The 27,294-nt window shown below is 43.7% G+C and overlaps 1 protein-coding gene across 4 annotated transcripts; it reads right to left on the minus strand.

The window, feature by feature from the left end:
- Positions 1-1,533: 1,533 nt before the first annotated feature.
- C1QTNF4 (C1q and TNF related 4) lies at positions 1,534-25,940 on the minus strand. Of its 4 annotated transcripts, none has more exons than XM_038407752.2 (2): positions 25,886-25,940; positions 1,534-3,231 (listed from the first exon to the last, which is right to left on the minus strand). In XM_038407752.2, the coding sequence occupies exons 1-2, from the start codon at positions 25,923-25,925 to the stop codon at positions 2,111-2,113; spliced, it is 1,161 nt and encodes a 386-aa protein (XP_038263680.1). In that variant the 5' UTR covers positions 25,926-25,940; the 3' UTR covers positions 1,534-2,110. The 4 variants fall into 4 exon arrangements, with proteins under 4 accessions (XP_038263680.1, XP_043372247.1, XP_038263681.1 ...); XM_043516312.1 differs by lacking the exon at positions 25,886-25,940 and adding an exon at positions 25,364-25,561; XM_038407753.2 differs by lacking the exon at positions 25,886-25,940 and adding an exon at positions 25,286-25,561.
- Between the last annotated feature and the right edge of the window lie 1,354 nt (positions 25,941-27,294).

The following is a 27,294-nucleotide window of genomic DNA, read 5'->3' on the forward strand; positions in this document are numbered from 1 at the left end:
GGAGCTACTTTCAGAAATGCATGCAAAAATGACATTCCCAACAGCAACAATTAACTTTTGACCTAGTTTATATTTTTCTCTCTCATTATCTGACAGATGGTGATGAGAAGCAGTAACCCAATAATGACAGGCCCAGAAGCAAGATGTAGGTTTTGGGGCACGGAGAATGATTTTAAAGGTCAGAGTTACAATTTTACAGGAGAATAGGGAGTTTGCAAAGCATAGATCTTGCAAAGCATGTAGAAATTGGGACCAGGGTCTTATTTGCATTCCAACTCCTGGAAACTGGGTATAAAATATAAATGCTCCCTCATGCTATAATCATACACTTCTTTTTATACCCCTAATCCTAAATCTTCACCCATTTATGGAAGTCACTTAGTCTTTTAAGGTTAAGATTTCTATGGGGGTCTTGCAAATGAATGTAGTTGGGGTGGAGAACTTGAAATGAACATAAGGCTGGGTTTGGGTTTCACAAGGTAAAAGATTTGAGACTACAGTATTGCTAAGGTTTGAGTAAGGACCCTAGGTGAGATGCTTCTTTCTTGGTGGAAACTATGGGATTTGATATGAGGACCTCAGATAAGGAGGTACTATCTGGGATTAGAGTTTTCATGGGTGGTTAGGTTAGAGGTTTTGTCTTCTCTTGAACAAAGACTGCCAATGAAGCCAAGTTGATGCCAAGTTTCAGCCAAAGTTTAGGCTGAGACCTATGAAACCTTATTGAATTTGGGAGCCAAGCCAACATTTGAACACAGGTCTCACACAAGACACTAATTCCATAGCTCTGAGGAGCCCCCCTAATATCCATTGCTCCACTGAACTCTTGGGTTCCCACCACCTCTCACACTACTGTGCTACCACTGCCCCGAACCCCCTGCAATCTTAGTGCCACCCACACTGGTCTCTCTATTACAGGAGTGGGGCTCACTGAGACACAGTGTGGAGCAAAGGCAAGGACTATGAGAGGATGGACACTGAAATTACCTCTTATACCTTAGAAGTATGGTGGTGGCTTCCCCCTAAGGCAGGGTTAGGTAGAGCAACAAGGAAACAACATGTTGTGTTATGAAGTCTATCCACACTATAATGTTAAGAGTGCCCATTTCTTGGCAATGGTAGAGTTCAATACTGGCAGTATCACCATGCACATACTGACCTTTGCCATCCCCTAATGTTAAAAAATCATGAGCCAGGCACCTCCAAAATCAGGAGATTTTAAAAAATAATACACATTTTGGGTTACTTTTATTTGCCTTCTTGTTTAGGAGCCTTTAGGGTATGCTTGGCTCATGTTTTCAAACTTTTCTCCATAACCACAAGAGCTAGAAACTTAGTGGGGCATTTTTGTTATGAAAGCTGAGATTCACAGACAGACACAATCTGTGGATTCCAGCAGCTGAGGCTTTAAGCAAAACACCAGATACTGTATCATGAGATTCACAATAAGATCATAAGAGTTGGCAATACTGGATACCTCCTCCCGCAATTCCCTGACCTCCCACAAAATACAATCACTCTGGCACAGTGACATACAATCTAACTCTGTTTAACAGTTTTCACAACACAAACACATACAATAGTTCACACAATATCAGAGCCTCTCTCCTGTCCAGAATCAGTGTCACAGGCAGTTATATACACACAAGTCCAGCATCTAAACAAACAATGTGTGTCTCCGCAACCCCTGCACATTCTATTTTTTTACTTTTATTACATTAATTTCAATTACATTTTCCCTCCCCCAGGCCTCCCTTGTATGTGCAAGGAATGTCACCAGATGCTGTGCCTTCTTGGTGGGGTTGTCTCCCAGCATTTCTGCAGTGGCTCCCTGAATCACACCACCCTGCCCCCAAACTACCTTATGCTTTATGCTTAAATTGAACAGTAACACTGGACACACACTACCCCCTGCAAAGATCATTCTACAGATAAAAGACAGAAACAGCAATGGCCCTGCAGCCAGGACATGAGTGTGCAGCATAAGAAAAGCACTGGACATACATTAGCATGCTCTTTAACATTGTCACGTAGAGGATGACATCCAATCAGGACCTGCACCCAAGTCCACTGCATCTTGGCTTCTCTTATGCTCCTTTCACATCTGCATTTAGATTTTTGACCTCGTCAGGGAACTGGGACTTGGGGGTGGCTTTGGCTGAGCCTCTGGATAGATAAGGAACCCCGTGAAGGTGATGTACTTGCCATGGTTGCTGTAGGCACCGTAGCCATCATGCTGGTGGCTGTAGAGCCAGACAGTGTCTCCGTAGTGCAGAAGTAACATAATGCTCTGGCTCTGCATCTCCCGCCTCTTGGAGTGGTTGTCATCATAGATCATGGCCTGAACCTCATTGTGGTTTTTCATAAGTTTCACTGACATGGTCTTAAAAGGCATTTTACCAATGGTGAAGGAGAAATAATATGCACCTGGCACGCGGCACAAGAAGATGCCCCTTGAGGAATTGAAATCCCTTCCAATGTTCACAAACTCTATGTCAAATGTGATTGGCTCATGCTGGGTTTGCTTCTCATCTGTTCCCAGGAGGCTTTGTGAGCGAGCAACAGAAAATGCAGAGCGAGGGTCTAGTTCTCTGGCTGGCTGATCGGACAACATGTGTCCCTCTGAGGCTTCATTCTGTTCTCCTGAAAGCTGATGAATAGCTGGATGGGGCAGCCCTGCAGCTCCCCCCAGCTCCTGAGAGAGCACACCATTTTGGAAGTAGGCAGAGGTATCTGGATAGATAAGATATCCATTGAAAGTTGTGTATGGGCCTGCATTGCTGTAGAGGGCATACTTGGGGTCCCCATGTAAACGCAGCCAGACTGTATCTCCATAATCCAGCTGCAGCATGGCACTCTGGCTAGCCAGTTTCCGCTCCTTACGGTGATGCTCATCATACACAATCACTTGCACCTCATTCTTGTTTCTCATCAGCATAACAGACAAGTTTTTCTTGGGGTATTTCCCAACCGTGAAGGAGAAGTAATAGGCCCCAGGGATCCGACACCTAAACAACCCAGCCTTGGGATCAAAGTCACTGCCAATGTTCACATAGACCTTGTCAAAGGTGATGACCATCTCAACGCTCCCTTCCATGCTGCTGGTTCTAGCCACAGAGAAAGCGGAGCGGAACTCAGTCCCAGGATCAATGGGGTAGCCATACACAAGGGTACAGGCTACATGGCAGAGGAAGCTAAACAGGAGCTTATCTTTCAGGGCCATCATCATATCTGAAAAGAAAAAGGGAACACATTTTAGCGCAAGTATTTTCAACTTATACACCAAGTGAAACCCAGAATTGTACCTTGTTACATAGACTCCAGGGCCTGTCAGGCTCTGATGAGTCCTGAGTCCTATCTCTGATCAGTGTGAGTGAAGACTGACGCTCTAACTAAGACCTGGGACCATGACTCAGTTCAGATCCCAGGGCTGTCTGCAGTCAGAAGTGGAGCTTCTAGTCCTGAACTCAGAGGCCTAAAAATCCCTTTGCTTTGAGAGCCTGGAGGCCTTCAGTGGTAACTTCGTGGAGCCCTGCTGCTCACAGTGCACAGAAATCTCAACCCTCATCAGGATTCTGGGAGGGCTCCTTCTGGAAACACTTTTATTTACAGGATTGAGATGCTATGATTAGGAAGCAACATTACCCTACATAAACCTTGTACTATGCTAAAATGCAGGTGAGGAACATATGGTCTAGAGGTTACCATGCAGATGTCACTGGGCAAGATTAGCCAAATGGCCTGATACAATACTGGTTGCTTCAAAGGGTGTAGGAACTGTAAGCCAGGAAAGTTGGTGGACCCTGTTGATTAGACATCCTGCTTATGTCTACACTGCAATAGGATAAGCATAGGATTCAAAATCAGGCCCTAACTCCCATTCTCGACACATAAATTGCACTAACTCTTGGCTCAGACCTAAAGACCCAGGACCCCATGGGATGGAGGGTCTGAGCCTGATTCATGCCAGGACCCAGGGTTCAAGCCCTATTGCTTTGCAGTTTAGATGCAGTCGCACTAGATTCATGATCTAGGAGTCCACCAAAAGTATCTCACAATCCCACAGGCCAATTTTCTTTGTCCTGCAGACAGTCAAGTTTTCCCACACTGCATCAAGAACATAGGGTTAAAGCAGCCTTGGGAGGGCACAAGAAAGTCTGTGATATGGGTGGTTCTACTCAGGCCCACATAATGCAATGTAGATACTGGAGCCCCAAGCTGGGAGCCCGGGTTTAACAATTCCTAACCTGGCGTTACAAATAAGTATAAATGCTCAAATCCTATGTTAACAAACCCAGGGTCTGCTAACTTGAGTTCTACTAACCCTGGTCTTACATTGCAGAGTAGATATACCCTTAATGTTGCTTACACTGTAGTACCACCTGAGTGCTGTACAGACATAAAAGAGACACTCCCTTCCCTGAAGTATTCACAAATTAACAAACAAAGGGAGGTGAAAGAAAGACCATGAACTGTAGAATGCTTAAACTGATGATAGGCCAGGGTTAAATAGTTTTATTAAAATAGATATATTCATTTATCTTACATCAATTTGTTATATATACAAATTATCCCAAGCTGCCCCCCAGACTTGCCATTGGTTGATTATTTCTTGTAAGTATCATGGTAGAAGTTAGTTTCAAGTGAGGGATTTGAATGCAGAGAGCATAGTAGCTGTGGGAACCAGTTCAGGAGAGGCGGCGCCCAGAGCTTGTGCTCCAGCCTGAGACCGAATGTTTACATTGCAATTTTATAGCCTCCCAGCCTGAGCCCTGCGAGCCTGAGTCAGCTGACACAGGCCAGTTGTGGGTGTGTTATTGCAGTATAGACATACCCTTATACACAGGTTGTGTGACTGCACTGAGTACCATGATGACTGTGGCATCCATACTTGAATTTGGAATGGGAATGAAAGAAATGCTGAATCCTTTTCTGTCATCAGCTACATTAACCACCATGGTTCTAACATGCTGTCTTTGCTTCAAGGCTGACCCAGTGCATTTGGGAGTCAGAGGATCGGCCAGTGACAGCCCCCGTGGCAAAAGACACACACAGGGACTTTATCAGTTTAATAAACTCTTCTGAATTCAGTGAATTCTGACCTTATGTTGCCTCAAACAACAACTGCCCGATTTCAATTCCAAAGCAGATTTCTCTGTAAAAAGGTCACTTTGGGCACAAGGGGAAAGAGTTTCAGAGCCCAGGATCCAGCCCAAGCACAAAATGTTTACACTGCAATTTTATAGCCCCTAAAACCAAGCCCCAAGAGCCCGAATCAGCTGACCCAGGCCAATGACAGGTCTTTTATCACAGTGTAGACAAAACCAGCTACAGCAGAGTTTCTGATTTCACTTTATGAGCTCTTCCCAATAACTCACTAGTAAATTATTTAAATAAAGAGGTTAATTATGCTGTGTTTCCAACAGCATGTGTTATTTCTGAGACAACTCCCACTCACCACTCTCAGGATTATTTAGGTTATTTTTCTATTTAAAATCATTTAGAAAGGGTCTGGAGGGCACTGATACCAAAATACTAATGGCCAATTAAGCTGGAACACACCTCACCAATATCACCTTGACACAATCAGAAAGTCCTCAGCCAGCTACAATGCCGTACTAAACAGAAATATCTTGCATCCTTTCTTGAACTCGGATGCTGTTGTAGTAAGAGTCTAAGCTAGGAACAACTAGAATGCTCACCCATTATTCCAATAGGTCTTCTGATGTTTGTTAAATTTAAACCCACATTGGCATCTCTGTCAGTATAACTGAATTTTTCCAGCAGATTGCCAGGGCAGTGCGTTTCAGTTCCAGCATGTGAAGCTAGTAATAGGCACTGCAGTTGCTGCCTTCAGGTCACTTCATGATATAGGCTCTGAAACTAATGAGTAAGATGAGCAATCCAGAGTAGGAATAGAACCCAGGTCTCCAGAATGGACCACACAAGCTCTGTCTCCAGGGCCACATAGCACTCTCACTGCATTTGGGCAACAGTCAGGATTCTGGCCAACCCACTCTGCCCTCCCTTACCACCAATAGCGCTGGCATATGTGGTGTCACCATAGAAGTGCAGCATGAAAACCAATCAAATACAGGGGGACAAAGATGAAGTGTTGCCTTGGAGCACTCTGTCCCACTAAGGAACAGTGGCCCATGGGGAAGAATGGGAGAAGAGCTTTGAGACACCATAGTGTGCAACAGGAATGAAGAACATGAAGACAAACTAAACTGCACAAAACATGCTTCAATTTCTAACTTTAAAAACACCATAGTAGAGGCTTAATGTATACCCCAAATAAAAAAAAACAGTAGGAGGACCAAAAATGCCACTGTGGCTAAACAAAAGAGTAAAAGAGGTGATTAGAGACAAAAAGACATCTTTTAAAAATTGGAAGTTCGAAAATTGGAAATCTTAGTGAGAAGAATAGAAAGGCACAAACTCTGGCAACTCAAGTGTCAAAGTATAATTATACAGGTCCAAAAAGAATATGAAGAGCAACTAGCAAAAGACACAAAAACTAAAACAGCAACAAAAATGTAAATACATAGCAGAAGCAGGAAGCTTGCTAAAAAATAAATGGGGCCATTGGACTATTTAGATGCTAAAGGAGCACACAAAGAAGACAAGCCCATTGCAGAGAAGCTAAATTAATTCTTTGCATCAATCTTCTCTGCAGAGGATGTGAGGGAGATTCCCACACCTGAGCCATTCTTTTTAAGTGACAAATTTGAGTAATTTTCCCAGAGTGAGGAGTCAACAGAGGATGTTTTGGAACAAATTAATAAATTAAACAGTAATAAGTCACCAGGATCAGATGGTATTCACCCAAGATTTCTGAAGGAACTCAAATATGAAATTGCAGAACTACTATCTGTGGTACGTAACCTATTGCTTAAATCAGTCTCTGTACTAGATGGCTAATGTAATGCCGTTTTTAAGAAAGGGTCCGAAGGCAATCCTGGCAATTACAGTCTGGTAAGCCTAACTTCAATACTAGGTGAACTGGTTGAAACAACAGTAAAGAACAGAATTATCAGACACATAGATGAATGCAATTTGTTGGGGAAGAGTCAACACAGCTTTTGTAAAGGGAAATCATGTCTCACCAATCTATTAGAATTCTTTGAGGGTGTTGTCAAACATGTGACCAAGGGCGATGAAGTGGATATAGTGTACTTGGACTTTCAGAAAGTCTTTGATAAGGTCCATCACCAAAGGTTCTTAAGCAAAGTAAGCAATCATGGGATAAGAGAGAAGGTCCTTTCATGGATCAGTAACTGGTTAAAAGGCAGCAAACAAAGGGTGGGAACAAATGGTGATTTTTCACAGTGGAGAGATGTAAATAGTGAGGTCCCCCAAGGATCTGTACTGGGACCAGTGCTGTTCATAAATGAGCTAGAAAAAGGGGTAAACAGTGCGGTGGTAAAGTTTTCAGACCATACAAAATTACTTAAGATAGTTAAGCCCAAAAGCTGACTGCAAAGAGATCTCGCAAAACTGGATGACTGGGCAACAGTCATGGCAGATGAAATTCAATGTTGATAAATGCAAAGTAATGCACATTGGAAAACATAATCCCAACTCTACATATAAAATGATGGGGTCTAAATGAGCTGTTACCACTGATGAAAGAGATTGTGGCATCATTGTGGATATTTCTCTGAAAACATCTGTTCAGTGTGCAGCAGCAGTCAAAAAAGCTAACAGAATGTTAGGAACCATTAGGAAAGAGATAGATAATAAGACAGAAAATATCATAATGTCACTATATCCACGGCATGACCACATCTTGAATACTGCATGAAGTCTTGGTCACCCCATCTCAAAAAAGATATATTAGAATTGGAAACAGTATAGAGAAAGGCAACAAAAATGATGAAGGGTATGGAACAGCTTCCATATGAGGAGAGATTAAAAAGACTGGGACTGTTCAGCTTGGAAAAGAGACAAGTAAGGGGGGATAGGATAGAGGCCTATAAAATAATGAATGGTGCAGAGAAAGTGAATAAGGAAGTGTTATTTGCCCTTAACATAACACTAGGACTAGGGGTCACCCAATGAAATAGGCAGCAAGTTTAAAACAAACATAAGGCAGTACTTCTTCAAACAACACACAGTCAATCTGTGGAACTCATTGCCAGAGGATGCTGTGAAGAACAAAACTATAACGGAGTTCAAAAAAGAATTAGATAAGTTCATGGAGGATAGGTACATCAGTGGCTATTAGCCAAGATGGTCAGGGACATAACTCCTTTGACATGCACTGGATGTCTCTAACCTCTGACTTCCAGAAGCTGGGACTGGACAACAGAGGATGGATCACTCAATAAACTGCCCTATTCTGTTCACCAGCCACTGTCAGAAGACAGAATATGGGGCTAGATGGTCTGACCCAGTATGGCTATTCTTATGTTTTTACATTCAATGCTACCCAGTTTTCGTATTTTAGATGTCAAGAGTAGCAGGAAGGGGGAGATGGGCATTGCTGTGGGACCATCTATGTCTGGTATATATGAATGGGAGTTTTCAGAGGTTGTTGGCTGAGGTTAAGCAGTAGGAAGGATATATCAAGAGGTTATTTCTATGTGGCTGGAGCAGCCAGATGATTTCCAAATGCAGTTGAATTATTGACATTAAATTAATAATCTGAAAGGAAGGCACCAAAGTGGTAGTGACTCACACAGCAAGATAGGCATTTCAAACCATTTTTTAAAGAAAGGAGAAACACTTCACGCTTTGCCTGACCTGGGAAACATCATCAATAGCCTAGCACTGGCTGGAGATGATTTTTCTGACCTGGGAACAGTATCAACCCATAAATGGAAGAAGAGTTAGCTTTATCCTTGCATCTATATTCATAACATTAAAAAGTCTTCTGTAGACATAGAAAGGTGACCCCATTTCTACATTGTTAGGCAGATAAGGATTTTTCTCAAAATATTAATAAGGGGTTGGATTCTGCAGCCCTTACTCAAAAAAAATCCCCTTTGACTTCAATGGGAATTTCGCTCAAGTGAGAGATGAAGAATCAAACAGATTTCGAATGACATGCTGCTGCTGGATTGAATATAATAAAAGCTTCACAGAATTATGCAAGCTGCAAGAGAGAAGACTAGCACTTTCTAGCTGACTACATTGGAACACATTGCTTTCACCTTAATATTAAAAGACAGCTGCAAGTGTCTCAATTATCTGAATCATCAGAAGCCTGTGTAATGAGCAGCCTGCCTGCCCTGTGGTTAGCAGGGATATGATGAATCTATTTCTTTTGATTTACCCAGATATACTTTCTGTTCCACTCACTGGCCACAAAAATGAGTATCAGATAATGATGCAAATTCATCATTTCTTACAACATCAAGGAAAAGATTAATTGTAGCACTTCCTTAAAAGCAGAAACAGTGTAAAGGGTCCCATGTGGAAGTGCCTAAGGACTCACTCCTGTCTTCAGATTTTCTCTGCTTATGATGGATGAGGTTTTACTGAACTCTAGGACAATACTCACTGGAGAGACATTACCAAGCTTTTCTCTGTGAACTACCTAGGATGCTTTCGGGGAAGTATAATTAACATTTGAAATGCAGAAACTACAGTGAGCTAAGATAGGGAGTCATTCACCTCAAATCTTTACTTTAGTCCACGGAGTCCATTAGTGTAATATATTGGCTTCCATATGCTAAAATATCCCTGGAGGGACAACAAACCCTTTGAAGTTCCCCAACTGCAGCCCAAGTTAGGAAAAGGAAGTGGAGAGATTATGTTTTGGTAGAAATGTCATTACACCTCTAGAGTGATGTTGCATTTCAGAATATTAATGAAACCTCTGACACCTCAATTCAGAGTCCCAAAGGGTCAGGGATGTCTAGACTAGGATGAAGTTTTTTGTTTGTTTTTTAAAAACTCAAACACGTTAGTATAGACAGGGCAAGTTACATTTTAAACACGCTGATTGAGGTAAACCCTAAGTGGGAGCCATGGGTTCACTTCAACCAGCTAACATGAATTCAACTACAGCTTGCCCTGTTTACATTATTTTTAAAGTGTTAACTTACAAAACAAACAAGATACAACCTTCAGTCTTTTAATCTTATTCTACACATATCCAGAGACACTAAACTCAGGCACACGAGAACAAGAACCTGCTCATACCCATCAGTCTTGAATACTAGAAGGAAAAGGCTCTCAAAGCAGAGAAATTTTAAGCACAGTTTCTGAAATTATGCTGAATTATTGTTGCATTGCCTACACTTGCAGTTAAACCACACACAGCTGATCAGGTGCTGAATGCACTGTCAGTAATAGGTAGCAAAAAAAAAGTTACCCACTGATGACAATGGGTTTAATCCGCAGTTCAGGGGTGCATGATTTAGCTGCAGGGTAGATTGCCCCAAACAAGTTATGAGCCATAACCTGAGAAGGTCACAGGCATCTGTTACCATGTGAAGTTTAATTAATGCTATCGCACTTCCCCTTTGTACACATGAGAGACTGAGGTGGTGTCTACACTGGGTTTTTTTGGACTGGTGCAGCTACACTTGTGCAAAAACAAAAACATCCTCTCCACTCACCAGGTTAGAAAAATCTCACTTCTATTCTCATTCATGTGTGTGAGCGGTGCGCATACACTCTTTCTAGTCTCCCTCTCTCCCCAGCCAGTGTGGGAGCTGCTATGGCAATATGATCAGTAGGCCACAGGGAAGGTCACTCTGGGGAGTAGAATCAGATGGGAGAGGCTTGTCTAGAACATGACCTTCTGATAAACAAATTAGGGAAATACAACCTAGAATCTAGGACCTAGTCCTAGATGGAGCTAGCCTAAGGGGGATGCATAAACTGGCTGGAACTGGCTGGAAATGCATAACTCTCATTCCCAGAGAGTAGTTATCAGTGGTTCACAGTCAGCTAGAAGGGCATACTGAGTGGGGTCCAGCAAGGATCAGTTCTGGGTCCAGTTCTGTTCATATCTTCATCAGTGATTTAGATAATGACATAGAGAGTACACTTATAAAGTTTGCGGACGATACCAAGCTGGGAGGGATTGCAGGTGTTTTGGAGGATAGGATTAAAATTCAAAAGGAACTGGACAAACTGGAGAAATGGTCTGAAGTAAAAAGGATGAAATTCAATAAGGGCAAATGCAAAGTACTCCACCTAGGAAGAAACAATCAGTTGCACACATAAAAATGAGAAAGGACTGCCCAGAAAGGAGTACTGCAGAAAGGGATCTGAGGTGAATAGTAGTTCAAGTTAAATGTAAGTCAACAGTGTAACACTGTTGCCAAAAAAGCAAACATCATTTTGGGAGTTGTAGCAGGAGATTTGTAAGCAAGACACGAGAAGTAATTTCTTCCGCTCTACTCCATGCTGATTAGGCTTCAACTGGAGTATTGCATCCGGTTTCGGGGTTGTGACATTTCAGGAAGGTATGGACAAACTGGAGAAAGTCCAGAGAAAGCAACAAAAATTAATTAAAGGTCTAGAAAACATGACCTATGAGGGAAGATTGAAAAAATTGGTTTGTTTAGTCTGGAGAAGAGAAGACTAAGAGGGGACATGATAACAGTTTTCAAGTACATAAAAGGTTGTTATAAGGAGGAGGGAGAAAAATTGTTCTCCTTAACTTCTGAGGATAGGACAAGAAGCAATGAGCTTAAATTGCAGCAAGGTTGGACAACAAATTACCTAGGGAGATTGTGGAATCTCTGTCATTGGAGATTTTTAAGAGCAGGTAAGACAAACACCTGTCAGGGATGGTCTAGATAATATTTAGTCCTGCCATGAGTGCAGGGGACTGGACTAGATGACCTCTCAAGGTCACTTTTAGCCCTACAATACTATGGATGGAGCATTTTGAAGGTTTTGGGAATATGTAGGAAGTGTAGGGAGCTGAAAGGAATTAACTGAGATGGTTGCCAGTGACTAAGACCCAGGCAAGATGTACAGTAGAGCTCCCAGCTGAAAGGAAGCCAGGGAGAAGGCCAAGAGGCAGGCAAGCATAGAGGGTAGATATAAGGGAAAGAGTGAAGCAGAAATGTTAGAGGCTTGAAGCAGATGGCCACTCCATTGTTCAGGGACTCAGGATTGGAGCTCTTGATAGAGAGAAGACTCCTTCTTAGTACTTTTGTTCATCTGGGGAGGACTTTTTGGTTTGGCCAGAGGGCTAAACCAGCCAGCGAGAGGTAAATGAAGTAATGGCTACAACTGATACGAGAGAGGTAAGTTACAAGAAATTTCCTATTTTCATGTAATTAACATAAGCCTTCTGGGCAGAAGTAAAACACCCAATAAATGTTATACTGTTCCTATGATACCTTTGGTAACCTTCGCACTATTGACATGCTAGAACTTCATGAAATTGTTGTTAAACACTAGCTTAAAAATGTAAGCCATGCCATTATGATTGACCTGGTGGGATGACAAAGAGATGGCATTGCTGAACTTGATCTGGATAAACCTCATAATGGATCAACTCACACTATTTAAAGAGGCAATGGGAAGCATAAGTTATTTCAAAATAACCAAGATTTAGCCCTAATATGTGCCTTTGTATCTATTTTATATTATAAAGGAATACTGCCACGCTTGTTTAGATTTTGATATTAAAAAGGAAAATGTATATCAGTAACAAATTGTATATTGGTCAATATTTATATAATGGGAACACCCAAAAAAAACCAATCAGGACTGGAGCTCCATTGTGCTGTACAAACACACACAGATAAAGGTCATCTCTGTGCTGGAAGGCTTACACCTAAAAGACAAAAGGTTGACGACAGGATAGATTGTACAAATCAAATGAATATAGCAAAGAATTGGCACAGTTTTTGTTATTGTAATTATACTAATATAAAGTAGGACAGGAAATCACTGGAAAAAAGCAGTTATTAATCTGTTCTGTAACTGTCATTCTTCAAGATGTGCATTTCCATGTCCATTCCACTTCAGGTGTGTGTGCACCCAGTGGACCAGAGCTAGAGATTTTTTCCTTAGCTATTGCAGTCAGGGCAGCACATGGCCCTTTGCCGGCTCCTGTTACTGCACCATTGTATAACGAATGGAAGCCATACAAGATTCCCCTAAAAATAAGTTTCTTCTTATTGGGCAGAGTCCAATACAAATGGGAAGGAGGTGCGTCGTGGAATGGACATGTGCAACACATCTGAAGAAAAGTTACAGAACAGGTTAGTAACCACTTTTTTCTTCTTCAAGTGATTGCACATGTCCATTCAACTTCAGGTGATTCACAAGCAGTTCAAATCAGAATCTACATGAAAAATAACTGAAGGACCACTTGTCCAAACTTGACACCAGTTCCAAGAATGCTGAGATATAGCCTAATGCTTTGTCAGGAATTCTGGATGCAGATGTAAGCATACCTTGTCCTTATTAAAGAAAAACTGTAAGGATGATCAGCCACCAACATCTGTAACTCTGCCATCCTTCTCACTGAGATAATAGCTACTGAAAGTGCTCCTTTCACAGATAGATGTAGCAAAGAAAAGGTAACCAACTGTTCAAAGGGTGGACTCATCAGCGCTGTTAGCATCAGATTCAAGTCCCAAGGAGGGATGGGTTCCAAACTGTTCAAAGGCTTTTAGAATCTGAGATTGGATGAGAAAAAATTTGCTCATTGGCCCTCAACTGAATGGGTGGAAAGCAGAGACAGATGTCAGGTGAACCATGAGGGAACTGATGGATAAACCTCGTTGTTTCAGGTGGAACAAAAAGTCCAAAACATGCTAGATAGAAGCCAGGACTAGCAAGTCACTCTTCCATTGTGACCATACCATAATAAGAACCACTTCCACTTTAGCAGGTAAGTGCATCTTATAAATTTTCTGCTGCTCAGAAGAACCTACTGCACTTCATGGAACACTTCACCGCCTGAGATATTAACCATGGAGCATCCAGGCATTAAGACAGAGAGCAACCAGGTTGGGATGCAGAAGCTGGCTAAGCTCTGGGAGATCAGGTTGGGTTCTGGAGGAAGTGAATAATATAGGAGCCTTGCAGGATAGGCTCAGCAAACTAAAGACCCAATGCTGCTGCAGTGAGGAATATGCAAACACAATCCCAACACCTTTGGAATTAATGGAATGGGGGAGTAGGCATATAGCAGATTGTCCTTCCAAGACAGAAGGTAAACATCCATCAGAGATCCCTGATTGTGACCTGCTCTGTTATGAGAAGCAAAACAGATCTATGTGAGGGATCCCCAGGTCTAAAATGTGAATTTAATGATGTCCAGTCTGAGACAACTCATGATTTCTGCTAAAGTATCTACTCAGGTGATTTGCCATGCTGTTCTGAACACTAGGAAGATGAGAGTGTGGCATTACGCCCCATATTCTTCATAGGTTAATTGTTATGATATGATTATGGCATAACTGTGATGTATTTTATGCCAGCTGGATAATGTGAGATATCGTTGGAAAGGTTATGATATACTGATTATGATTACCCTATTTGTATGCATGTATCATTTTTGTATCTGAAGTTAGGAATGTTGTCTATGCATCTATTACAAATGTGTTTACACCTGGGGAACGCCAACTAGGCAGAATGCAATCAGTCTAGATGTCTCGCTGGGAAGAGCCATTAGGGAAAACAATAGGTCTTTGAAGATGGTAATCACCCACTGAGAAGTCTTCCTGAGGATTCTACAAACAGCCTCTGAGTTATAGCTCCAGGGTTATGTGACTAAGTCACCTGGTTCTGGACTCCATGATAATACTAGTATTTTTCCACTGACCGGGGTGGGAATCACACTGGGAGACAAAGGAGTCCCGCCATATGCAAAAACTATTGAAGGCAGGGGAGTGACATCATTGGGGTTCATTCTTCACTAACTCCCCACTCAAGAAAGAAGGCTGCTGGAAACACTTGAGAAACAAAAAGACTGAGCTGGGAGGAAGGGCTGAGCCCAGGCTAGAGGGTGTCTGGCCTATGAAAGGAATATCTGGAGTTTTAAGCTGCAAGCAAGTCTCTGCAATCTGCCTAAAACATCATTTAGGGTGAGAATTTGCTACTTGTAACCAATTTCTTTAGTATATTAATCTTAGATTGCTTTTTGTTTTTTTGCTGGGTAATCTACTTTGATCTGTTTGCTATCCCTTATAATCACTCAAAATCTATCTTTTGTAGGTAATAAACTTGTTTTTGTTTTGTCTAAAACCCAGTGTGTAGAATCCATGACTGGGGGGCAAAAAGCTGGTTGCATATTTTTCTCCACATTGAGGGAAGGGGTGAATTTCATGAGCTTATGCTGTGCAGCACAAGATGGTACAATTTTGGGTCTACTCTCTAGAGGGGGGTGTGCATGTGAGTACTGGGCAATTCCTTCGCTGAGCCTCCCCATTCAGAGCTGATAGCAGCATCTGTGTGTAAAGCTGCAGCTGGGTGTGTCCCTACCTGTATGTGTGCTGGTAAAGTGCAGTCTGAAGCCTGAGGGAAGGCTTGGCCAGCTTGCCTCAGCAATACAGTGTGAAGGGAGCCAAGGATGGGTCAGGTGGGCTCAGTGATACCCCAATTCCAAGTGACATCTTGGGAGGGACCCATCACAGAGAGGTGAGATAATTATACTAGTGAGTCAAAGCTCCGAAACATGTATTGCCTCTTGATGAAGATGGTTTCCAAACTGGCCCCTCCCTGTCTGTTTACATGGAATGTCACCGCAGCATTGTCCATGAGGATTTGTAGAGTCTCCCGCTTAATGTGAGGGAGAAAACCTGACAGGGTCGACGAATGGCCCTTAATTCCACCATATTTATATGGACAACTAAATCTTGAGGCAACCACAGATCTTGAGTTCGTAGGTTTCCTAGGTGAGCTTCCCACCCCAGAGAAGTCATGTCCGTAATGAGAGTTAATGTGGATAAGGAAGGGGCAAAGGGAACTCCCACACACATGTTGGCCAGATCCATCCAGCAATTTAAGGAGGCTAGTACTCCTGCAGGCACTTGAATCAGCATGTCCAACCAATAACAACCTGGGGAGTACACTGACTTTAGCCAGCTTTGTAACTTTGAGACAAAGTCTGGTGTGCCAAACCACATACATGCAGGAGGCCATGTACCCCAAAAATCTAAGGTGATTTCATACTGTTGTGGTTGGATGCGTTTTTAGGTCTGTGAAAGTGGTTAACATCATCTGGAATTTGGATTGAGGCGGAAAGCTCTGGCCACTGTAGAATCCAAGATCTCCCCTATAAATTCTATCCTCTCAACTGAGGAGAAGACTGACTTGCCCTCACTGAATGACAAACCCAGAACACTGAAGGAGGACTGGATTTTGGCCATACTGAGTTCTGCCTGGCTCTTGGACCAATCTCCCAGCAGCCAGTCATCCAGGCAAGGAAATACTTGTATACCTGCTCTTCTTAGAAATGCAGCCACCACAACCAGCCATTCTGTGAATACTCATGGGCTGTGGAGAGGCTGAAGGGCAGGACAGTAGACATATAAGGGGTGTTGAGCCTTCTGTACTGAAGTGAATCAAGGGTCTGGCATACAAGGCTATTCTTGAGGTTACCACTTTGTACTATATTCTGTATGGGGGGCAATATCGTTAGACGCCTCTGCTTGGGCTTCTAGAGAGAAGAAGAGCCATAGAGGACCTGGTGGTGATGGGAAACCCCACAGGTTCCAACATAGGGTATAGGATTCCATCTCCTACCAGCATATATGCTACTGCAATGGCTTGTGCTAAGGGAAAAAATCTCCAGCTCTGGTGCACTTGGTGCGCATACACCTGAAGTGGAATGGACATGTGCAATCACGTGAAGAACAAGTTAGTAAAACTAAATGAGTGGGGGGAGGAGGGGAAGGGTCATTTTTCATCATCTGCCTAGTTATGATCATCAGGCAAGGTTTTGTTGGCATCAAAGCAGAGGCAAGTTTTAAAGGAGAGGAGGATAAGATAGTGGCTGTACAGATTATATGAGAGATATTTCCCCTGTTCCCCATGCATAAGGGGCAGCATGGGAGAAAGCCTGAAAGTGTCTGTGGGAGAAATTGGCTGGTGGGTGGAAAGGCTGGGAACACAGACAGAGTGGAGATAGTTGTTAGCACCACAGCCTTTTCTAGTAAAGTTCTCAATAAAAGTTTGGGAAGGAAAAAGAGAAACTTTCTTCACAAGAACTAAGATCGCCTGGCTGCCTGGAGGCAGCTAACTGCCATGGTCCCTAGAGAGGTAAGTGTGTAGTGGAATCTGGGCCTCCAAAATCCAGATTATGACAAATCACACTACACCAGGATTCAGAGCTCTCTGGGGTGTATGGCAGTGGGACCTGCTCTGCACAAATGCAGCTGTGACTTGAGTTGCAGTGGGACCAAAGGCACTACAGGTGCGGAAGACAACTGAGGGTATATCTGTACTGGAGAGGAAAGTTGTAACTTCCAGCTCAAGGAGATATACCCATGCTAGCTCTGATCAAGCTAATGTGCTAAAAATAGAAATGTAACCACAACAGCCGGCACAAAGAGTGGGGTGGTTAGCTAGTTTATGCCACCACTCATGCCACTGTGCCTATACTTCTATTATTAGAATGCCAGACCCATCAGAGCTAGTGAGGGTATATGTACTTGAGGTGGAAATTATACCTTCCACCTCCAGTGTAGACATACACTAAGAGGCCAGTCAAATAACCACATTAAAACTAGGCCAAATTTCAGGCTTCCTTTGGGGCGGGGGCAGAGGTGGAAGTGGTACAGAAAGAGTTCTGCACTAAGGACCAATAAGGAAAATCTGCCTGGTACGAGCCCCAGTGAAGAGGCTAGAGATGCAAATGGATTCAATTCCTTGTTCTTCTGTCCATCTGCCTCTTACATGTCATCTTAGGCCATTTTAACAGGAAGTAACACTGCAGATCCTGCCACTTCCCTGGTATCTCTCTCTTACTGGGGGAAAAGGGAGCTCTTTTATATCCTTTTCCAACATGCATGGCTGCTTTGCCCATACCTTCCAGAATTCTTTGTTCTGGAGCCAGAGCTGGAAGCAGGTTGCTCTGGACCTACAGTCTCTTTAAAGAGCCAGCACCCCATCTTAAAATACTGTGTTGGGGAACATCAGTACTATTCATATATGGTGGGTAGGGAGAAGAGACAAAAAACATCACACACACACACACACACACACACACACATACACACACAGAGAGAGCAATGAGTTAGTATTGATTATTGAAATGGTTAGTCCTTCAGGGATGGGAGTGGGAGATGATGGAGTGAATACATTCTGCAGTATATAGGGCAACAAATGATCAGTTTTTTAAATATATTCTTATTTTTCACAAAGTATTTATGCTCCACTGAAAGGAGAGGGGGGAAAAGAGCAGTCAGAGCTTATACAGTATTTATTGCTCATTGTCATACTTTGTGCTCACAAGTCCCAGAGAATATCAAAGTACAAGGATTTTAAACACTTTGTGAATAATGCCACTGAAAGAATATTTCAACCACACTAGATTTCAATGCTAATATGCCACAGTTCATTGAGCAAAGTCTCAGTGAAAGCAGCCTTTTAAATATCAGAGTCTAATTCTTCCATTTTCTCCTTGTCCTGTGCATTCAACACAGATTCTTTCCAGCAGTCGCTTTTTAGCCTTCTGGTCCCAGAGAGTGTCTTGTTTTCATTTTAGATTCCGCAGTGCTTGACTGGTGTGAAAATCGTTTCAACTCCTTTTGCTATGTGACGATCTTTACCTTCTCTTAGAGCTTTTCTTTTGTCTAAGTGGAAACGTTTAAAGCCTGGGGACAGAAGAATATTTCTCCCTTCAGAGGATTTAAAATTCTTTTTGTCTGAGCTCAGAGCATGCTCCATCTATTCTAGTCAGGATCTTATACTGAGCTCATCACCATGGCATCTGAAAGAAAGGATCATGATTCTTCTTATTTTTTGTACCTGTCTCCTCACTGGGATCCAATAGCTTTTCATCATACACAGAAAAATGTTCCATACTATTTATGTTACACATTTGGGCACTGTCGTTTCCATAACAGCTACATAATCCAGTTTTTCTCTCCTTGCTGGAATGCCTAAAAATGTCTATTGTGGGATTGCACTTCATTTTATAGTAGTTTCTCTTGTCTCTCTTGCATGGCATTGTTTTTAGCGAGGGCTTTGCTCTGAGCTGTGTTAGACACTAGTATAGTGCAGAGGCTGTGTCTTCAGTTCAGACTGATTTTCTGGTTGTTCCATCTCATGTATTATTTTCTCCCATTTCATGCTTTTTAGCATTCACAGACTCAAACATCTGCTCTAAGGACATCAGAGAGACTTCTTGTTTATGCCTTGTCCAGAAAGGAGTTCTTCAACATTCTTCTAATAAATGGCTCCCTTTCTTTTATCTCCACTTCAATAAGTGTTGCACTGTGCCTGCACTATGTATGAGGTATTATGCCAAGATTTTAATAAGTCCAACAGGTGGGTTTTCTTTAGTTTTGCTCCCATTAAGGACTACCAGCCTTGTTTGGGGGAGTGGCTCAGAATAAAAATATCAAAGCATTATGAGGTTTGCGTTTCTATTTGTTTAAAGGAGTTTTAGTTGTTCAGAAAATGAAGTTTACCCAATCTGTCGCTTCTGGCTCCTGCTCTGCACCCCCACCACTGCAAAATTTTAAATTGCTCCACAACTGTCCAGAATCTCAGATTTTATTTAAAAAGAAATTGTCTGCAGCCCTTATATTGCAAATAAAATCTTTAAAACATAAAGTGAATGTAATCCAATTCAATGATTTCTGCCAGAGTCTACAGGCAACATGAAATAATTGCTCAGAGAAGTGCCAACAGCCCCGTTCATCTCTATAGCATGTAAACACTGTTCTCCTTGATGTCAGTTTAAAATGTTGACAATTATTTCACTGCTGATTATTGTAGTAGAAGCATGCAGGTAACATGCTTATTTGTCAATGTTGGATGTAGCAATGGGAGGGATGGAGCAAGGTAGCTAATTGCTTTCAGATTTCTGGGGTGTGGAATGAGAACTTTAAACCTCCACTCCCCACAGACTTAAAGTCTCTTCTGGGAAGAGAAGTGGGAGAAAGTCAGTGCAAGCCTTCCCTAGTAGTAAACTCTTCAGCTGCCTCCTTGTTACCAAAAGCTACAATCAGCTCCTATGCATTCCTGGGTGCTAGAAGCTCCATCTGCACCCCTCTCAGCAGTTAGAACCTCCAGCTTTTCCCCAACAACACCTATAATGCAGTTCCTCCTCAATAAAAAGATCTGCCACATAGTGAAAATGTGAGTCAGCATAAAATAAGACAGGTTTCAGAGTAGCAGCCGTGTTAGTCTGTATTCGCAAAAAGAAAAGGAGTACTTGTGGCACCTTAGAGACTAACAAATTTATTTGAGCATAAGCTTTCGTGAACTACAGCAGGAATTGATCACAAAACTGAGCAGCAGAGAAATCCATCCAGAGGCTGGTAATTGATTACAAAGGCTCCATGGGGGAAGTTGTACAGGCTATACCTCACTCTGTCCCCCAGCACTTTGCTCATCCATCTCATAGATAGCTGTTACTGTGGCAGTGGCTCAGACTGCACCTGCACCTGCCAGAAAACCCTTTGCTAGTTAAGTGAAAGGGAATGTAGAGACAGTGGGTGGCAGGAGCAAGAACTTAACCATCCAGCTTCAGTCATCTAATGGGACGGCACCTTTGAAAAAAGTGGGTAAAAGGAAGACAGATGGATTCCCCTTTGGCTACAGTGCTTGCCTGAGCTACTAAGGCTTGAGATATGTGGAGGGTGGCTGGACTGGTGTTGATAGATAGGAATGAACAGAATCTCATAGATGTCAGAGATGGAAAAGCAGGGTCCGTTACAGCCAGCCTAGGGTCCCTGGCAAAACCTTTTTATTACTGCACCTGCAAGCAATCCCTCCCACCTGCTTCACTTTTGCAATATGGGAGGGGGTAGCAGGTTTGGCAGTGTCATAGGGCAACCTTACCTGCAGTGCTGGAGTGCTCTACTGCAGCAGAACAGGCAGATGGTGCCTGCCTCAGTTTTACTCCTTCAGAGTCCCCCGTAACTCCACCCAACTTTCTTGCCTCAATAATACCCCTTCTTGGGGCCAGTTTATTACAAAAATGATAGTCTATAATAAAAGTCCCAAAACATAGTCCACCTGCAGTGTACGTAGTCCTCAAAATCTAGTCCCTCAACACCCCACATACCACACTGCAGTGTTTTTAGCCACACCTGGCTCTTTGTCAGTCCTCTCCTGTCCTTCTGCCAGGACAGTCATCCCAGCCCTTCCAGCTGGAGTGCAACCCTATTCTTCCCAGCAGGAAACCCCCCTTCCTCCAACCTCTCTGCTGGGAGCTGTTTCTCACAATGGAAATATCAGTTACTCCCCCTGTATATTTAACTCTTTTGTCTCAGGTGGGAACTTCTTCTGTCCCCCCCGGTTACAGCTCTCCAGCATGAAGGCTTCAGCAGGAAGGTCTCTCCACTGCTCCCCTAACTTCAACTCTCTCTAGTCCTTGCTCTCTGGCTTGGAGAGGTCAGCTGGCAAACCTCTGTGCTGCCTTCTGCCTTCTCCCAGGAACCTCCTACAATCTCCTAGTCTCTGGCAGCTCTCACTTGCTAGTCTTACATCTGCAGGGTCCACATGCCTTCTTTCAAGACCAGTTGGGGTCAGCTGACCAGTCTCAGGTGCACTGGCCTCTTCACTCTTACAGGGCAAGTGTCACCCTGTGACAGGCCGATTTGCTCAACCAGCTGTAAGCCCTACTTGGTTCCATCTAGTCCTCCCTCCTTTGAATCCAAAGGAGCCATATTCCGTGCAGTCTGCTCTCCAGGACTATAAGAACCATGGGATTCTCCAGAAGTAAACTGTACAGCAGAAACCACCATTTTGCAGCACTGCCCAGTCCCTTCAACAGACTCTGTCTTCCTCACTGCCCACCGGGCTAGCCAGTACAGTATCCCTTGTGTTACTGATGTAATTGGATATTAAAATACTCTTATTTTATGAAAAAAGAAAAGGAGTACTTGTGGCACCTTAGAGACTAACCAATTTATTTGAGCATAAGCTTTCGTGAGCTACAGCTCACTTCAGCGGATGCTTCATCGGAAGCCTTAGTAGCTCAGGCAAGCACTGTAGCCAAAGGGGAATCCATCTGCCTTCCTTTTACCCACTTTTTTCAAAGGTGCCGTCTCATTAGATGACTGAAGCTAGATGGTTAAGTTCTTGCTCCTGCCACCCACTGTCTCTACATTCCCTTTCACTTAACTAGCAAAGGGTTTTCTGGCAGGTGCAGGTGCAGTCTGAGCCACTGCCACAGTAACAGCTATCTATGAGATGGATGAGCAAAGTGCTGGGGGACAGAGTGAGATCTAGCCTGTACAACTTCCCCCATGGAGCCTTTGTAATCAATTACCAGCCTCTGGATGGATTTCTCTGCTGCTCAGTTCTGTGATCAATTCCTGCTCCTGGTTGGGTTCTCTCTGCTGGAAGCCTCAGCTCTTTGATTAGATGCAGCAGGAATTCCTCTTTTGTTCTCTAACCTGACTGAAAGAAATGAGCAATCTACAGTGGGTGGATGGGGCAACAGAGCACTCTGAGGGACAGATTGACAGGAGTGTGGGGGCAGGGATGCTGTATATGACTTGATTAAGTCAACTGGGAATTGGACAGTCACAACGGATGAATCAAAAACCAAGGGATTAATGAGATCTATGTAATGGGATCTTTAATGAACTCCTGGATGACAATCAGGAGGGAAGAACTGAGGCATTTCTTGTCTGAGCTGGAGAAAACATGGGATCTCAGTCAGGTAGGCTCTGTTTGAACAATGAATGATGGAATTTTAGCTGATCCTTAGAGCACCACATAGAAACTTGCCCTTTTAGGCCATGCAACAAGCTCTAATTCCACTGCAATGGGAATTTGATCCTGCAAGGGAGGACTTTGCATCGGGGGGAGGGGGGGGGCAATGTGCAACTCATGTTAGAAATCATATTCTGAGAAATTAAAAGGTTTTGGAGTTTTCAGGAATAAATTACAAAGTAACTCTGAATATTAGACCTCAGCCTCTGGCATCCAATCCCTGTCCAAAAGGAGATGGAACAGGCTCCAGGCCCTGTTTTGTGGACAACATTGCTCTCATCTTGTAACAAAGGCAGAAAAGAGAATAAAAGAAAGAATACAGTAGAGAGGGGCAGAAAGAACTTTTGAATTCTAATGTCTCAGATGCTCACCTCATCTTGGTTATCCATGATTTTGCACCTTGAGGCTGGTTCACTGCAATGAGCTGTACATGTGTCTAACTGCTCACACTTTTTGGCTAGTGCATCCACCAACAGCTCAGGGGGCTACTAAGAGCTCATTACACTTCTGCTCTGCACTGGCTGCCATTTCACTTCCAGGTGAAACTAAAGATGCTGGTTACTAGCTACAAAAGACCTAAATGGTTTAGGTCTTTTCTACCTTAGAAATAGCTTCTCGCTATTTGTATACCTGTCTTATAGGAGCTGGAAATCAATAAATGGCTCTTGTTGCTGGAGTTTGCTCCTTTCTGGAATTATGTTTAATCCCAAACCTGATTGAATTTAGAAACAATTGCAATACAACGTTTCCAGACTTTCCTAGGATAACTGAACTATGGATATTTAAGCACCTGCCTGATTAGAGCATCCCTTCTACACTTGAGCCAGCTGGCTGCAGTGGGTTTATCTGACTTATTGAGTCCAGATATTTAGAAATGTGAATAGTTCTCAGTTTAGTAAAGTGTCCAGATCTCACAGTAGTGAGGGTGGTCCAGATGCTAGCTGATCAAACTAAAATACACATGATAGCTAATAAGGTTCCCAGTTTCACCACTGACTCACTCACTTCCCACTTCTGTGCCCATCTCCTCCTCCTCTGTTAAATAGGGATAATATCCATGATGTGTTATCAGGATTAAGTCAGTCACTAACTTCTCCACCATTGAGACTAACTGTGCCTGGGAAAGACCAACTTTTCCAGAAAGTGAATGGTCATCAGACCAAGTTCCAGAAATATGATTCCTTACTTAATCCCAATGCCATCATAATCCATCATGTTTCTTTGGGACGGACTATGGGGAATGGGATGGACACCCTTGATGTACTCAGACCCCCCACCCCACCTCCCTCCACACAGACACAGTAATTTCTCAGGTATCAGTTAACCATTAGCTCCTTGACTATGGGTGTGCAAGCAGACAGTTGCCGTGTAGCTGGATGAGATCATAGCTTCGAAGACAAAGTATTTTCAAACCTTGTTACACATTCAGCTTTGTGGAGGAGACAAGCTGCAGGAAGTTGCAATGGCACCAGGATGAATTATTGAAGCAATGCACATTCAGTATGTGCATAAACAGAAGGACCAGAATGCTGCCTCCGAACCAGCTGGCAGTGCAGAAACTCACAAATTGTCTTATGGATATGTTATCTGGAGAGGCTGACCCATTTTTCTAGAAGCTGGTGGTGGAGGGGAGAGGAAGTGACAATAGGATTGTCAAACACACGAGGGAGATTTGTTCACAATATCAGGCACAAAATTACACTTTTCAGAAGTCAATGGACTCACATAGACTAATCCCAGGGGCTCAGCTCCCCCAGGAAACCAACTACAGAGAGACCATACAGGCTTAACCCTCCTTCCCTCCAAGAAACTGGCCTCCGGGAAGTACTTTGAGGTGTAACTCCCTGGAGAGCAGGGCCAGGACCCACAGATCCTTCCATCATCCACCTAAGCTTAACCATTTTATACTGAAAAGCTGGGATTTATCAGGTATGTCATTTTGATCTATTTGCAAGTCTAACCTCTTACTCAGGACAAGGAGTGATCCCAGCCCCACAAAGAAAGGAAGCAGAGCGCCCCAAGGGGCTGAGTGTCCTGGCAAGGCGCATCCTACGGGAGTATTACAGCACAGCACCTGGGCTAAGGGGCAGGGAAGCATTGCACCTGAGGAGGGGTTGCCTGGAGTGGCTCTTTCTCAGAGTGTTTGTGGAGCCTGCTCCTCCTGAAGGAGCGGGGCTGGGGGCAGACCGTGACCAAGATGACAGTTTGGAGATCTAGGCAATGACCAGTTTGTTCCCCCCTCCCAGAATGATGCAGGGGTTAACCCCCCCGGGGCTCCCCCTCCCCCATAATACTCCACGTTGCTCTCCCATCCTACAGTGTAATTACCCTCCCCCCCCCAAGATAATGCCACATAACAACCCTACAGCCCCCTTCCCCGAGGCTAAACCCTCCATTGCGACGCCAACCCCCTGTGACCCGTTTGTTTTCCCGAAGGAAGCGTCTCAGGGCTTACCCCAGCCGCTCGCCTTCCCCCCCGGCCCGGGCCTGCAGGGGGCAGCTCCCCTGGGTGAGGTAGATGGCGAGCCCGTTCCTGCTGCTGCCGCGAGGCTCTGGCTCCGCCGGAGCCGCGGGCTGGACCTGGCCGTGCAAGTGTCTGTGCCCGGGGCCCCGGCTGATGCGTGCGCGCTGCCAGCTCCGGAGCCGTCGCCGCTGCTGGAGGGGGACTGGGCAGGGGGAGCTCAGACACGCCGGGCTCCAGCACCGCATCAGTGACAGGAGGAGGAGGGGCCGGAAGGGGGCCGGGGGAAGGGAGTGGGGGGGACCCGGCCCCGTACCGCTCGTGGCAGGGCACCAGCTTCCCAGCCAAAGGATTCCGAAGGGCCGGGAGAAGGGGACTGTGACAAGAGAAGCGAGGGGAGTGGAGCGGTCTAGGCCAATGCAGCCAGTCGCCTTCCCGCGGAAGCAGCCGGGCTGACTCTGCACCATCACTCAGAGCTTTATGACAACAGCATGTGCAGCGACCCGCCTCAAGATCAGGGGATAGCAGGGAATCAAATCCCCCAATGTGCTGCACAGCCCTGGGCGGAGCAGCTGTTGAGCGTATTTTACCTACCAGCTCCGCCGTCTTTCCCCCCTTGATGGTGGCAGCTCATAGGGCGCTTGCTGTGTCAAAAAGAAAAGGAGGACTTGTGGCACTTTAGAGACTAACCACTTTGTTTGCGCATAAGCTTTCGTGAGCTACAGCGATGAAGCGAGCTGTAGGTCAGGAAAGCTTATGCTCAAATAAATTGGTTAGTCTCTAAGGTGCCACTAGTCTTCCTTTTCTTTTTGCGGATACAGACTAACACGGCTGCTACTCTGAAACCTGGCATTATGCAATGGTGTGTCAAAGAATTTTGACAGCAGTTAGGATAAAACTACAGGGGACTCCAGATTTTCATTTGGGGGGCACCAATTGGTCAGGAAAGAATTCCTGTCGCTGGTATTAAATGGCATACAGGTTCCAAACGACACATTTCAGATTTTTTGGGGAGGCGGGGAGGGGAAGGGAGCGGACTTTAACTGATTCCAGGGGCTACTTAGGTACCTGAAAACTATAGGTTTTTTTGTTTGTTTGTTTGTTTGCATATAACTTAGAAATTAGCTGATAGGAGCACTGTATCAAATTCCTATATAAAAAAAGAGAATTAAATAAATATTAGACCCACTCAGCTCTAATACTGACATGTTCTCACGTCTTGTGTCAAGTCACTTAAGGGACACTGGTTAGGTTTAAAATTTTAATGTATATTCTTACGTTGTTAATAACTCCTGAATATAACAATTGAAACAACTGTAGAAAAATCTAGATTACTTTTAGGCGGTTCACCAAACTTGGAATAGATCATTTAACTTTGCAAACATCTTACTAGGGCAAGGCCCCGTGAGTTTATACTGCACCTGCCTGGGGCTCTGGGATATTACCCCACTACAAATAATAAACTAGAAACTGACTTTAAACAGGAGTGAAATTGACATTTTCAAGTCACTTTCACTGTATTGACATTCACAAATGTTCAAAAATCATGAATCAGGCTCACCAAAAATCATGAGGAGATTATGTAAAATAGATTGGGTGTTCTTTTTATTTGCCTTCTGCTTTTTGAGCTTTAGGGTTCACTGGGGGAAGGGGTCATATTTTGAAGCTTTCTCCATAGTCACAAGGGCTAGAAACTTCATTTTTCTTTAAGAATGAAGGCTGAAATCATCATCTATCCACTTGACCCCAGGAGCTGGGCCTTTAAGGAAAACAATAATTATCATGAGAGTCATGACAAAATCATGAGAGTTGGCAACACTGCTTTTACTTCTATTTAAAGGTTAGTTACTTTCCAGAAGGCTCTTAAACACAATACTACAATGATTGAGTTGCAATTCTTACAGGAGAATATTTAAAACCAAACACCAAGAAAATTCCATATTTTAAAGTTGAGAGAAAAAAATAACAGATTTCTGAGGTATATCATGGTCACTGCAGGCAGG

Source organism: Dermochelys coriacea, chromosome 6 (genome assembly GCF_009764565.3).
Source record: "Dermochelys coriacea isolate rDerCor1 chromosome 6, rDerCor1.pri.v4, whole genome shotgun sequence".
In the NCBI taxonomy this organism is placed as follows: Eukaryota; Metazoa; Chordata; order Testudines; family Dermochelyidae; genus Dermochelys; species Dermochelys coriacea.